General features: G+C 48.6%; 2 protein-coding genes across 2 annotated transcripts in view; one reads left to right on the forward strand and one right to left on the reverse strand.

Moving 5' to 3' along the window:
- The window catches only part of evplb (envoplakin b), a 20,475-nt gene extending 11,797 nt beyond the window's left edge, over window positions 1-8,678 (forward strand). The window contains exons 14-22 of the mRNA XM_060043853.1: window positions 641-813; window positions 1,741-1,919; window positions 2,298-2,436; window positions 3,054-3,247; window positions 3,497-3,647; window positions 3,784-3,867; window positions 4,043-4,150; window positions 4,269-4,361; window positions 4,895-8,678. Of these exons, the coding sequence (XP_059899836.1) occupies window positions 641-813; window positions 1,741-1,919; window positions 2,298-2,436; window positions 3,054-3,247; window positions 3,497-3,647; window positions 3,784-3,867; window positions 4,043-4,150; window positions 4,269-4,361; window positions 4,895-8,404 (4,631 nt within the window). The 3' untranslated portion in view covers window positions 8,405-8,678. The remainder of the gene's footprint in view (window positions 1-640; window positions 814-1,740; window positions 1,920-2,297; window positions 2,437-3,053; window positions 3,248-3,496; window positions 3,648-3,783; window positions 3,868-4,042; window positions 4,151-4,268; window positions 4,362-4,894) is intronic.
- A 3,464-nt stretch (window positions 8,679-12,142) lies between these two features.
- aanat1 (arylalkylamine N-acetyltransferase 1) overlaps window positions 12,143-15,000 on the reverse strand; it is a 2,984-nt gene continuing 126 nt past the window's right edge. Inside the window, exons 1-4 of the mRNA XM_060044051.1 lie at window positions 14,791-15,000; window positions 14,251-14,515; window positions 13,903-14,057; window positions 12,143-13,294 (exon numbers count right to left, since the gene is read on the reverse strand). The exon at window positions 14,791-15,000 is cut by the window's right edge and continues 126 nt beyond it. Of these exons, the coding sequence (XP_059900034.1) occupies window positions 12,923-13,294; window positions 13,903-14,057; window positions 14,251-14,401 (678 nt within the window). The 5' untranslated portion in view covers window positions 14,402-14,515; window positions 14,791-15,000 and the 3' untranslated portion in view covers window positions 12,143-12,922. The remainder of the gene's footprint in view (window positions 13,295-13,902; window positions 14,058-14,250; window positions 14,516-14,790) is intronic.

Raw genomic sequence — 15,000 nt, forward strand, 5'->3', positions numbered from 1 at the left:
TAGATAGACAGACAGATAGCAGACAGACAGATAGCAGTCAGAATGACAGACAGCTAGACAGATAGCAGACAGATGGCAGACAGACAGATAGTCAGTCTGCAAAGGCTCCTCTAGAGCCTGAGGCTGAACTCATGGATGTAGCTGGGCTGAACCAATTAGAGTGTTTTAAATAAACCTGCCAGCCAGCATTAATTAAAACTCTTAATTGACGCCCTGAGGCGATGTGCTCGTCTTTCTGGACCTCGTTAAACAGAGGTAAACAAGACCAGGCTGTGGACTGAGCATTGATTGGCTGAAAATAAAATAACGTACATAGCTTTGTACAGCCATTGTACAACATTTGAAAAGTCCTCTCTGGTTTGCAAATGGATTCACTACATCTCCAGTTTGTGTCACTAAGGAGGAGAAGTGGGCGTGCCGTATGTTTGCTAGGTGTCACTTCCAGGACATGGGATGGTTAGGTTTAAGTATTCGGGTGGTTAAGTTTAATTAGGGTAGAGGTAGAGATCGATGAGCTTAGGGTTAAAGTATGAGGTTAGGGGTTAAGAGATTGGGTTGCGGGTTAGTGTTTAGGCTGAGGGTGAAAGCTGGGTCAGAGGTCTGGGTCCGGAGGCCCTCTAAACACTCTGGTCCTTCTCAGTGTCTGTGCAGAGCTCCCCTGAGGACCCCCAGGCTGGGCTGCTGTCCGGCCAGCTGGACCGGCTATGGGAGGACCTGGATCAGCAGGAGAAGAAGGTCCTGACCACACTGCGGTCGCCCCTCGAACGGGGAGAACCCACCAAGGAACTGGCCCGGCGGCTCAAGGACCACGAGGTGAGAGTTATGACTCAGAAAAGAGGACCTCCTGGTGGATCACAGCATATTCACTTGCCAAATTAAAAGTCCCTCCAGGTCACTCTACACATGTAATGAGCCATACCACGTTCCCAAAGTAAAAGTCCTTCCAGGTCACTACACATGTGATGAACAATTCCATGTTTCCAAAGTAAAAGTGCTTCCAGGTCACTCTACAAAGTAAAAGTCCCTCCAGGTCCCTCTACATATAGGATGAATAATTATGCGTTTCTAAAGTAAATGTCCCCCCAGGTCACTCTGCAAAGTAAATGTACTTTCAGGTCACTCTAAAAAGTAAAAGTCCTTTCAGGTCACTCTACAAAGTAAAAGTCCCTCCAGGTCACTCTACAAAGTAAAAGTCCTTTCAAGTCACTCTACAAAGTAAAAGTCCTTCCAGGTCACTCTATAAAGTAAATGTCCCCTTCAGGTCACTCTGCAAAGTAAATGTCCTTTCAGGTCACTCTAAAAAGTAAAAGTCCTTTCAGGTCACTCTACAAAGTAAAAGTCCTTCCAGGTCACTCTATAAAGTAAATGTCCCCCCAGGTCACTCTGCAAAGTAAATGTCCTTTCAGGTCACTCTAAAAAGTAAAAGTCCTTTCAGGTCACTCTACAAAGTAAAAGTCCCTCCAGGTCACTCTACAAAGTAAAAGTCCTTTCAAGTCACTCTACAAAGTAAAAGTCCTTTCAAGTCACTCTACAAAGTAAAAGTCCTTCCAGGTCACTCTACAAAGTAAAAGTCCTCCCTGTTAAGTGGAGGCTGTTCTCTTAAGCCTCCACTTAACAGGAGACTTTTACTTTGTAACCCTGGGAGTCCCACTCAGTAGCAGACCAGTGGCCTCTGGTTCCTGGAGGTCCTACACCAGGACATACCACATGAGGAGAGTCCATCCTGTGTTCTCCTCCCAGGAGACCACCACGGCCGTGCGGCGGCTGGAGTCCCAGAAGGCAGCCGTCCAGCGCGAGATGGCACCGATTATTACCCAGAAGCCCCTGGGGCCCACCACCGCCACCCTGCCCGTCAAGATGGACGCCATCAACAGCAAGTTCAACAACGTCAACACCCTGATGGAGCTCTACAACAAGAAGTAAGAGAGGAAGAGGAGAGAGGAAGTAAGAGAGGAAGAGGAGGGAGGAATTAACAACAGCATGTACAGGAAATAACTACAGGAAGTAACTACAGGAACCAACTACAGGAAGCACATTTATAGTGTATACTAACTAATTGGAAGCACACATACTTGTGTTTAAAGGAGTAGGCGTTCGCAAGGTCGAGGGGTTTTAAGGAATATATTGATTTTTGAGTCAATGTTTTGTGCTGAAAGGCAAGAATCTCTGGAGAATATTAATCAAACATATTTCCAGCTTCTCATTGGAAGTTGTGGCTTTTCAGCCGCCCATAGCATGAGTTCCTTACTGGAGTTTTGAATTAATTCGCCCCGATCTGCCTCGTTCTCTCCCTGCAGAGCAACCGCGTCCATGTTCCTGGAGAAACAGCTCCACCGTGTGGACGGATCGGTCTCTGCTTCAGAGGAGCAGCTCGCCGCGGACGGCCCGTTGTCGGCCGCTCCCGGCGCCCTGAAGGACCGCAGCAAACAGCTACAGGTGACGTAATCCCAGCGAGCCATACACGACGTCAACAGAACTGCCGATAGATAAAAAATAATAAATAATAACAAATAATAAAAGACTTGGTCAACAACTGACAGCTGACCAATTAAAGTACACCTTATTGGCTTGTTTGGCAAGCTAAGGATAGATAAAGAAAGATAAGCCATAAGTCATAATCACCGTGAACAGTAACTGATATATAAGATTACTAAATTAGCATGTTTAATAAATTGCATCCTTTATTTACTTTTTTTATAAAGATGATAGTTGATTTCCTTTTCAGTATTAAAACTTAGAAGCATATTCTAATCCTTACATATTCCAATAAATAATCGGTTTAGCTCAGGAGGTAGAGCAGTTATCTTGTAACCAAAAGGCGGTTAGTTCGATTCTGAGTGTTGATGTGTCCCTGAGCAAGACACTTAACCCTAACTGCTCCTGACGAGCTGGCTGTCGTCTTGCATGGTTGACTCTTCCGTCGGTGAGCGTCTGCTAAATGCCCTAATTGTAATTGTAATCCTTATTATGGTTGATAACTGTAGGTTATAACAATGACTGTATTATTCATGTTATTTCCCTGGTTTTTATTCCCATGGCTCTCGGTTTGACAGACCATGCAGTCGGAGCTGCAATCCCAGCAGGACGAAGTATATAAGCTGGGCCGGGAGCTGGAGCTCACCCAGCAGGCCGGCAGTCCTCTGCAGAAGGTCTACAGCGAGTACTGTCCCGATATCCACCACCAGGGGGCGCAGGTGAAGCAGCTCAAGAACCGCTACACCAACATCAACAATGAATTGCAGGAGAGGTGAGGGCTGGGTGTGCTTGTGTGCATGTGTGCATGCGTGTGCTCAGGATTGGCTGATGAGTTTTCAACTACCAGCCAAAAGGTTCTTTGTTCAAACCCCAGTTTCATCATCAAACCTGTAAGCTTAGCATGCTCGCTCCTAACTCTTACTCTCCTTTTGAACCAACTCTGCTCTCCAGCCTAAATTACTGAACTGTTGTCTTCATTTAGCTCAATGCTAAGCTAATGTTGAATTGAACTCTGTTCCAGGATGAGAATCATCCAAGAGGCTAACAACAAAAACCAAGCGTTCCAGAGTGCGGCCCAGTCTCTGGACTTCTTCCTGGTCAACCTCCCCAACAACAACATCCTGGCCTCCGACGAATCGGCTCAGATCAACAGCAAACACAACTCTCAGAAGGTGACGTCTCTTACTGATCCCGGATATCATCTAATGTTTCCTAACTCAATCATGGTCTTCTGGTATCCACCCCTCTGACACCAGTGTTGGATCTCCCCTTCCTCGTTAACCGAGTTGTGCTTTTTGTTTGGTGTAGAGGATCGTGGTGGACATCCAGAGGAAGGCGGATGACTTGGAGCGAGTCAAGGAGCTTTCTTATGACCTGCAGAGCGTCCTCAATGTAAGTCTGTCCACTGAATGTTTTAAAGTCTCGCTTGCGATGGGCCAGCTAGCGGTGAGAGCCAAGATGGAATCAAGACCGGGACTGGGGGATAAGGGGCTATGATACCTAATATGTCCACAGGTATACAACGTGAATACTTCTTTATTTACAATATTTATTGATATTGTTTCAGGAGTATGATGTCAGATCCAAGAAGTTTCAGGGAACTTTGGCCGACGATGACAATGAAGAAACAGAGATCCTTCTGAAGGCAACACTTAAGGATGCTGTACAGAAGAAGGTACACAGGCCTGCCATCTGCAGTCCCTGATATCCACCTGAATATGAACTATAACGGACCACCAGGCTGAGGCTCTCTCTGGGTCATGTGGTGACGTGGTATTGTGTTTCCACTGCAGGAGCGAGACCTCATCAACCTTTACTCTGAGGTGTCTGCGGAGAACACCCAGCTGCTCAGCCAGATGAAGATGGCCAAGAACATCAAGACCAGGGTAGGGTGTGGTTCCTAAGACCAGGGTAGGGTGTGGTTCCTAAGACCAGAGTGGGGTTGGGTTCCTAAGACCAGGGTAGGTTGTGGTTCCTAAGACCAGGGGAGGATGCAGTTCCTAAGACCAGGGGAGGATGTGGTTCCTAAGACCAGGCTGGGGTGTGGTTCTTAAGGACTGGGTGGTTGGATTCCATGGTGAAGCCTCGGTTATCTGCCTCAAAGCTACATCGTCCGTGGTTTAAACTTGAATGTAGACTTTCTCCTTGGAGTTTGCAGGTTCTCCTTTTTATGCGCTGGTTTCCTCCTTTAAAAATGCATTATAGGGCTATCGGCATGTTAGTGTACTTATTATGTAACTGAGTAAGCATGCAGTGTACTTGGCAGGTGGGGTAGTTAACATGCACGATTGCTGAGCAGTTTTGGGTACTTTCTCAGCGGGCCTTCCATGGGTTGGTTCACATACTTATATTTGAATCGTCATTATTCACCATCCAAGGTTGGTCTCCCTCTGAACTCCTTGTTCTCTCTCCCGTGCAGAGTGAGGAGCAGGTGAGCCAGGTGGTGGTGAAGCAGCAGATGCAGCTCCAGAGCGATAAGAAGACCCTGGAGGAGAATGACGTCCTGAAGAGGGAGCTCAACGAGGAGAAGGAACGGCGCGTCCACACCGAGAACAACCTGGAAACCTACAGACAGAGGTTCGTCTCGCTGAAGAGCCGGAGAGGAGTCGAGCGGCTGGAGGAGAAGGAAGTGGTCCAATACTACCGGGATCCCAAGGTGGAGGCTGAGCTGCGGTCCCTGAAGAACAAGATCCAGGAGGAGACCTCAAAGAGGTCGGAGACACGCACCAAAATAGAGATCACCACAGAGATGGTTCTCAAGATGGAGAGGCAGCTGTCCACCATCGAGCCCAAGCTGGTGACCAAGGTCCTGACAGAGTACGAGAGAGACCCTCAGCTCGACAAGGAGATGACCAGGATTCGAGAAGAGATGAGTAGGATGCGAATGGACCTGCAGACAAGAGATACGGAAACAGTGCAGATGAGGACAGAGATTACGGTGTTATCTCAACGGGCCCCAAAAATCAAGCAGAGGGTGGTGAAGAAGGAGGTGATAAGGCTGGACAAGGATCCAGAGATGTTGAAGTCCGTCCTCATTTTCCAGAACGAGATCGCAGACGAGGAGAACCGATGCCAGTTACTCAATGAAGACATCTTTAGCACAAGGTCCGAAATCAACACGCTGGAGAGGGTCATTCCAACCATCCAACCCAAGATCGTCACCAAGGTGGTGAACCAGGTGCAGCAAGACCCCGACCTGGTTGAAGAATCAAGGAAGCTCCGCATGGCCCTTGAGGAAGAGGTAGAAGAGAATCACATCCTGATCAAGGATCTGACCGCTCTCAAGCTGCGCTACAGTGAAGTGGAAAAGATCAGACCAAGGGTGGAGATCAATGAGGTCGTCAACGAGATCTACAGGGTGGATCCGGAGACGGAGCTGGAGCTGGTGAGGCTGAGGAAACTGCTGGCGGACTTCAGTCGAAACCGTGCTGATTTAGAGAAGGAAACCACCACAGTGACGAAGAGCCTGACCACTGTTCGCTCTCAGAAGCCAAAGATCGAGTACCAGGAGGTCACTCAGGAGCTGATCAAAGAGGAGAAGAGCCCGGAGGTGGTCAGAGAGCTCCAGAGGCTGAACAACCAGGTGTCTCGTCTGCAGGTGAACTACGACACTACCCTGGATCTGCTGAAACGGCTCCGGAACGAAAGGGATGTGCTGAAGCTCGAAAAGTCCAAGGTGGAGTTGCAGCTGGTCAACAAAGAGGTGATCAGATATGAGAATGACCCGCTGCTGGAGAAGGAGGCTGACAGAATGCGGAGGAACTATAGGGAGGAGGTGCAGGCACGACGGAGTGTGGAGGAGGCCGTCTTCGACCTGCAGAACAAATACATTGTCCTTGAGAGGCAAAAGCCAGAAGAGCTGATTGTTATTACGGAGATGATCCGTCTTGAGCGAGACCCTAAGCAGATAGTGGAGCACGAGAAGCTCAACCAAACCATGGATGACGAAGTGAAGGCTCGGAGAAAGCTTGAGCTAGAGGTGAGACAGCTCCGATCCTTGGTTGAGGAAAAGGAGAAACTAGTGTCCCAGACAGATGACCGCCAGAAGAAGATTCAAGTAGAGATGGAGCTCAGGCAGATCAGGTCCCTCATTCTTGAGCTGGAGAATGCTCCAGCTCCCATCGAGGAGAAGATCATCATCGAAGAGGTCCTCAAGGTGGAGAGGGACCCCCAGCTCGAGAAACTCACAGATGAGCTGCGCAGGAACATGGAGATGGAGAGCAATAACATCAGTAGCATCGAGAGAGAAATCCGCAACCTGATGGTCAAGATAGAGGTTGTGCAGAAAGAGAAGTCCTGTGAGAAGGTGGTTTACAGAGAGGTGGTCCGTGTGGAGAAGGACCCCGCGGTGGAGGCTGAGAGGGACCACCTCAGGGAACGCCTGACGCAAGAGAAAAACTTCAGGAGGGACCAGGAAGATAACATCGGGAGAATGAGTTCAAGGCTGATCCGTCTGCAGACTTCGAGGTCCAGCACTTCTACGGAGGAGACCTCTCTCACCCTGAGTCGAGATACACTCCAGAAGGAGAAGGACAACCTCCTCAGGGAGCTCCGGACGCTGGAGACGGAGAGGCAGACGGTGAGCACCACGTTCCACCAGCAGTCCAAGATAGTGAGCGAGCGGACCCAGGTGACCCGGCAGCGGAGCGTCAAGACACAGACAGAGCTGCAGCGACTGGAGAGAGAGATCCTGAACGAAAAGGAGAAGATCAATCAGAAGGACGCCCTCATCCTGGAGTTACTGAACAGCGTGAAGAAAGAAGAGCACACGGAGACCCACACCAGAGAGACCAACCTGTCCACCCGTATCTCCATCTTTGATCCAGAGACTGGTCAAGACATGTCTCCATACGATGCCTACCTCCAGGGCCTGATCGACAAGAAGCAGTACATCAATCTGCAGGAGCTAGAGAGCGACTGGGAGGAGATCAGGTCCAGTGACCGGGAGGGTGAGACTATAATGCTGCAGGATCGCAAGAGTGGGAAGCAATACTCCATCGATGAGGCTCTGAGGGACGGACGCCTGACCCAATACGAACTGCAGTCCTACAAGGACGGAAAGATGCACATCTCTGAATTTGCTCTCCTTGTTGCGGGTATAACCCAGAAGCCATACATTCCTACAAAGACGATCCCAAAGTCGCCCACAAGATTCCTGGATTCCTCCCCTCTCAACTCCATGCCCCCTTCCCTTCGGACTTCGTTCCCCACTCTTAACCCTCAACCTTACTCAAGCCTTTCCCGTCAGAAAAGCAGCAGCATGGGCAGCCTGTTGTCCACAGCAGGGGACGAGCTTTACCCGATCTCCGGCATCTTCGACACCACCACTGAGAGCCGCATGTCTGTGAGGAGCGCGCTCACACGCAGACTCATTGACACCAACACGGCCCTCAAACTCCTGGAGGCCCAGGCTGCAAGCGGGGGGATAGTCGACCTCAACAAGAAGGACAAGGTGTCGGTCCACCATGCGGTTAAGATCGGGCTCATAGACCAGGGGAACATGCACACCTTGCTCCACGCACAGAAGGCCTTCACCGGGGTGGAGGACCCCCAGACCAAGGAGCGCTTGTCCACGGGGCAGGCGGCGGAGAAGGGCTGGATCCCCCACGAGAGCGCGCTGAGGTACCTGGAGGCCCAGCACCTCACCGGGGGGCTGGTGAACCCGGCCAAGACGGGCCGCCTCACTGTTACGGAGGCGCTGGCCGGCAGGCTGATCAGCGAGGAGGTGGCCAAACACCTGCGGGACGAGGCCTCGTTCCCCGCGGAGCTGGTGGACCCCGTCACCAAGGAGAAGATCACCTATAAGCAGGCCATGGAGCGCTGCCAGAAGGACCCGACCACAGGGCTGCTGCTGCTGCCTGCAGTCTCCACCGACGCCAACCCGCCCTCCTACTCCAACTACCACTTCAATTCCACCAGCCAGGTCTGATCCCCGCAGGAGACCCCCACAGGTGCTAGGACGGCTTTAATGAGAATAATCCAATGTCAGAGGAGTTATGCTATATCTCTGTTTACATGAAGGTATGAATCGTCTTTGTTTCTTGTTTTGATCAAACTGTTTGTGTGTGTTCTTTTAAAAGCTAGCTAGGAGATATTGTAACGTTTGTGTTTTGATCCTCTGAACTTGGGGTTTCTGGTTTCTTGATTCAAATCCATCCCATTCCTGATAAGCTCTTAAATTTAATAAAAGAATAATAAATAAACGTTGATCACTCTGGGTGCTTTTATTTGTGTATGTTGCGTGAACTCTGTTATATCTTCTAGCTTGTGACGTCACTGAGTCACTGTCAGGATTATGAAGAAAAGCTCAAATTCATAAATGCATAATAAGCACAGCACATTAGTCAGAAGGAGTTTACCAAATAAGTATAAAATAATGAACAAACTACTATTACATGATATTTACATTTAGGGCATTTAGCCGATGCTTTTATCCAAAGCGACTTAAAACGGTTCATGCACACATCCACACACCGACAGCGGAGTCAAACATGCACCAATGCAAGGCCACAGCCTTGCATGCAGTAGCAAAAGCATTCTTCATTGTTAGTTATACCCACAGGTAAGAAGCACACAGGTTACATCCCCAATAAACTGTTGACCTTGTGGCCCTGGGGTGAGCCTTATTTTACCCTCTGAACCCCAGCAGTTCACTGAGTGGGAGGGGGCGATTACAGACACACACTGAGGCATCTCAAGGAACCCCCGCCGAGGACCCCCTCTCCCCGAGAGGGGTGACCGCCCTCTCCCCAGGAGGGGTAACCTCCCTTTCCCCAGGAGGGGTGACCCCCCTCTCCCTAGGACGGATGACCCCTCTATCCCCAGGAAGGATGACCCTGTGACCCCCCCTCTCCCCAGGAGGTGTGACCCCGGGTAGCACAGTGTGGGGGAAAACGTGATGACTTTGCGTTGGTCACGGTGTTGTTGAGCTTTCTCCCGGTAAGTAGCGTCGATGCGGGGCGGCTCTGTGGCTCTGCTGGGAAGGGAGCCTGCCTGCCGGGAGATTACCGCTGGCTGGGAAGGATTTGGTGGGATTACTGGTGTTGAATTGGTCTGGAGTGCACGGCTGCTTCTACCTGAGGGGGCGTTATGGAGGTCGACCCATTATTAGTCCGGTAGTGCATACCTACATCTTAATATGATCAACTAACACTACTATAGCTCTCACACAGGGGCAGTGTGTGGTGAATAGTTGTAATGTAGTCTTAATTCAACATTGCCATTGTGTGTGTGTGTATGTGTGTGTGTGCGTGTGTGCGTGTGTGTGTCGTGTGAGTGTGTTTGTGTGTGTTTGTGCCAGTGTGTGTAGGTGTTTGTGTGTGTGTGTGTGTGTGTGTGTGTGTGTGTGTTTGTGTGCTGACGTCAAACAGCGTGGCGCTGATGATCAGAGAGGGCTTCTGCATGATTGCGCTTCAATTACATTCTCCTCTTTGTTATGCTTTGTGATTATTGACATCAGTGTTTAAAACCCTCACACTCAACACTGTCATTTCACCCTGTCTCCCTCTCTCTCTCTCTCTCTCTCTCTCTCTCGCTCTCTCTCGCGCTCTCTCTCTCTCTCTGATGGTTCTGGTGTAGGCCTACAGACCTGTAATCATTGCAATATCAAATAATTTGGCATCTGCTCAATGAATTCTGGGTGGAATATTTTATTCATTCACTCACAAACAGCTCCGCTTTAAATCACTGGAGAAACCATCGTCATTTAAGCCTGGACACTGTAGTTACAATACAGTTTATGCATTCAAAAGTAAATCCAATTGATAAGTGAGGTCCCAATTAATAACTGATAATAAACTTACAATACACACTAAAACTGGAACTATGCAACGAATCGTAAAACAATTAAAGCAACGAAGACTATATCTGCAAAACTCGAAGCACAATTCCTTTGCTTACACACAAATACCAATTATTCTAAATTCCATTTGTGCACAATTTAAAGAAAACCTCATCATTTAGCAAAGTTTTCATCAAGACCTGGCTTGCAACTGCCAATCTTATTGCAAATGATCTCACACGCCACACCTGCTCAAACCTAATTGGTTAAAACGTTCAATTCTATACACATTCTATACACAACATGTAACGTAACCTCATGACCTTACAATAATCTGTATTTTGAGGGTTGCGGTTATAAAGTTGTCGCACAAGTTGGATAACATTAATATGGCTCAATAAGACACATTTAAGACACATTGGTGCTGTGATTTTTGTAAGGATCTTTGAGAGAGGCTAAAGCTTCAAGAAGCGTTTTTAAAAACTGTAATTTATGCCGTAATCATCACTAATAGAATGCATATGGATCCAAAATAACGCAGCATTTATTAGTTAAATATTTGTTGTTAATTGTCATCGTAGCTCCTCTTGAAACCCAAACTGTTTGTGTGTCCAGTCAGTTCAACGTGTGGTTGTTTTGTCCGGTTAAATCCAGCTAATACCTCCTATTAGCTCCTGAAGCATCAGTGCTGAGCTGCTAAAGCCTCAGCACTGACGTCAGTCCTCAGCCCCGTAAGGCCCTCGTTAGGAGAGAGAAGAACACCTGTAGGGTCAGCCTCGTTATGGGCGGGTCAAGTGGAGTACACCACGAAAGCCTCGTTACCTGTCAGAGCAGAGGGGAGTCTTGTCTGACTTGAATACACCTGTTCAGGTGAGCCTCGTTATGGCCAGTTTAGTTACCTGTTCAGGTGAGCCTCGTTAAGGCCAGGTAAGTTATCTGGTCGGGTGAGCCTCGTTAAGGCCAGGTTAGGTACCTGGTCAGGTGAGCCTCGTTAAGGCATTGCTAAGGCCAGGTTAGTTACAGTTTTTCTCGATTGTATACACACAAAAAATTGAACTATGCACACAATTCTGAAAACTTGAAGCTCATGTATCAATTTCAAGACTCCACTTTTTTCACATTTTTGCTAAACTCTAAGCACAGATCTCATCATTTAGCACACTTGGTTCACCTGGATCACACTGGCCTTCAAAACTAATTACCAATAAGTCTAACTCACTTCTCACCTGTTCAACTCAACTGGCAAAAAACACTTCAATCACGTGTCAGAGCATTAAAGAGGACTCGTGAGCTCTACTGTGTTGTAGATATGGTCCTTCGGCCTGATCAGGATTGGCAGTAGATCTGTTTCACCTATGCAAAGCTTTTTATGCTGTAAATTCAGCTGAACATTTTACTGGATTACAGTAAAAAAAAAAAATATATGGTTTGTTACCTTTTTGTACTTGCACTGATTTCCACATTACATCCCCCGAAAGTCAGTCTAAACATTTTCTTACTGTAGTGTTTTGCATTTTACTTATCAGTGCAATTACTGTACTTTAATTTACCAAAAAAAGGTAACATTGGTGCATTGTCAGAACAATGTTGCAGCATCAACTATAGGTGTACAGTATGACTCTGGGAAGATGGGATTGTGAGTTTAGCCTGTTGGAGCTCATTGGATAGACTTATGTGCATTGTATCCTATTCTGATACGATTGTGTCAATGCAATATTTGTATGTTCTACTCACAGTATTGTATTACAATATGGCAACATGTGGGGTTCATTAGAGCGGAGTACATCTGGTAAAGTGAATATAACGGGGGGAAATATGTGAGGAAAGGAGATGTGGCCTTCCTTAAAGGACAGAGAACATCTTCGATAGAAGTCATCACAAACATCCTCATAGTTAAAACTGTTTTTATTAAAGCACAAAGCAAAGCCTCTTTTAAAAAAGTTCAATAAATACATTGTAAAAAAAATAAATACATTCAAGTTTGATTCGACAGTGCAACATGAAATAAAGCATTACAGCGGGTGACAAAAAAATAAGCATATTCTATCAACTGGTTGATAATTGATTCAGGAACGCTTAAAATATTTTTTTAACATGACCCCGCCCACAACATAATGATGAGCCAGTCACACACATGGAAACTGCTAAGACATCCTATAGGCCATACTGCAATACCCTTTCCCACATATATCTATATAACCAAGAAGTCACAGTACTATCCTAGAAAGTTTTCAGGGGATCACAAGAAGGTAGTGCAAAATGTTGATTTTGGTTCCATCTCCCAACGTTCCAGTCTAGGAGGCTTTAGCCTCCTTGGGCAGGCTGCCATAACCCCTTGCTGACTGGTGTCAGTAGTGACTGTGAGCATCTCCTAGATAGACAGACATTCCCCTTGTCAGAAGACTCACTGAAATGATTTACATAGCATTCACTACTACTGAAAGCACGCACCAATCCAGCGAAAGAAGACAACTTAGTAGAAAGAGCAAAGCAGGGGGGGGGACAGAAACCGAACAGGAAGGGGAGCCGCTTCCCCCAGCCGTCTGCGTCACGCGTTACACATCATCCATACCGCCGTCCATCAGGAGAAACAACCGCGGAACGCCGGCCGTTCAAACAGCCGACGGATGAAGTCACTTTGACGACTGACTCCGAGTACGGGGGCGGTCACGTGTCGGCCCGCTCGCCGGCCGTCCCGGGCCGCTCCAGCGGCGAGGTGAGCTGAGGGAAGCGGATGGCCTCGCTGTTGCGCCTCATGTAGGCGTGGCCGCTGATGGGGTACCACATCTCGGTGAAGGACAGGTTGGCCACCGTGATGGCACAGCGGCCCAGCACCTTGAAGCCCGACTTGCGGTAGAAGGGCACCAGGAAGTCCTCGCACATCAGCACGGCGCGCCGCACGCTGGGCAGGCAGCGCAGGTACTGCAGGTAACGCCACATCAGGATGGGGCCCTTGCCCTGCTGCCGGAAGGTGCGGTGCACGGCCAACACGTGGACGTGCACCGTGGAGCCGTGCGGCTTGTGCAGCGTCAGGGCGTCCTTCAGGAGGAGAGAAGGGTTAAGTGTTAGGGGTTCGTGTATGGTCGGCGAAAAGCAGCTCCACAAACCATTTGTATTCAATTGTACTTTTATGTGGGTCGGCTTAGCTCAGGAGGTGGAGCAGGTTGAATTATAACCGGAGGGTGGCTAGTTCAAACCCCGGCTCCTCCTAGATGTGTCGAAGTGTCCCTGAGCGAGACACCTCACCCTGACTGCTCCCGACGAGCTGTATGAGGCTTGAGGGGTCGACTCCGCCCTTGGTGTGTTAATGTTTGTATGAACCGTTGTAAGTTGTTTGGATAAAAATGTAAATTGATATACCTAAATCACAGGTACAGTCTCAAAGGGCTTAACAGGCCATACATTTATGACCCCCCCCTATATCCCTAGCCCCCTGGAGGGCAAGGAAAAACTCCCTGCAAGGAAAAAATCTTGATGATCAGGGATATGTTCAGCAATCACATTTAGAAAGATGTTGGGAGCGCAGATGGTTCAGTTAAGTTCCCTTTCGTACAGATGTCCTTTGTATGTACTATATTTGTATTACCGATGTACTATGTACTACGGATGTACTATAGATGTACTATAGAGTATAACGCAGGTCTTACCGTGGTTAGGCGGTCCTGGTCCCACAGAGAGCCGATAATAAACGCCACCAGGCGGCCCTCCTCGATCCAGCCCATGGACAGCTCCGGACACAGCGTCAGGAAATGACGCACCTCGTCCAGGTGGAGCGGACAATCTCCTGAGACCGAGATGAAGGCTTTGGGGGGGGAGAGGAAGAGTCTCCATTACCGTGCGTAAAGACATTTTGGCGCGTAAAGATAGTTTGGCGCGTAAAGACAGTTTGGCGCAAGAACCGTGTCATAGTTCCGGCTAAACGGTCCATAAACCAAACACCAAACATAAACTCAGAAGAATAAAACGTTTGCTTGTTCACATAATCCGAGACTCACCCTCCCTCTCGATCTCAAAGACGCTGATGGCGTCCTGCGTGTTGAGCGGCCTGAACTCGCTGGCCGGCAGCGTGTGTCTCCTCTGGCCCGGGGAGACGGAGGACGGGGACGTCATGGGTTTGATGAAGGGCGTCGTGCCGACCACCGACATTCTACTGATCTCCACTCAACTCTGCGAACTCAGGTGGTCTGCGGCACTCTGCTCCTGGGTCCTCTCTGACGCACGCAAAGCGCAGCTCACCTGTCCGCGAGCCGTGCGGTCCCGCTTGAGAGAGCAGAGGCACGAGGAGGCGCGGGTTATATTTATGAGAACCAAACGGTTCGACGTGATTCACTGCTGATTTGCATATGAATTACACGACGTTAATCTGTTGAGGTCACCGGCTGACAGATGAGCGCGTGTCTAAAAGTGGCCAATTGCCTCTACTCTGCAATTAACGGCAATTAACGCGAACATGAACGGCGATTATCTGCGGCGGGTTGCGGACTGGTTTAAAACAATGCTTAAAACTCACCAGAAACGTCATGGTGGACACTTACCGGTGAATATGTGGAGAGGAGTCGCCCCCTGGGTCAATTCTTCTGTCTCTCTCTGTCTGTCTCTCTGGTGTGTCTCTCTGTCTCCTCTATATTGTAGGGAACCTGTCTGTCTGTCTCTTCTCCATGTCTCTACTGTAGTGAACCTGTCTGTCTCTCTGTCTCTCTCCTTTTAGTGAGTCTCCTGATGGAGTGATTAATACTGGGTCACAT

Source organism: Gadus macrocephalus, chromosome 2, assembly GCF_031168955.1.
Source record: "Gadus macrocephalus chromosome 2, ASM3116895v1".
NCBI lineage: Eukaryota > Metazoa > Chordata > Actinopteri > Gadiformes > Gadidae > Gadus > Gadus macrocephalus.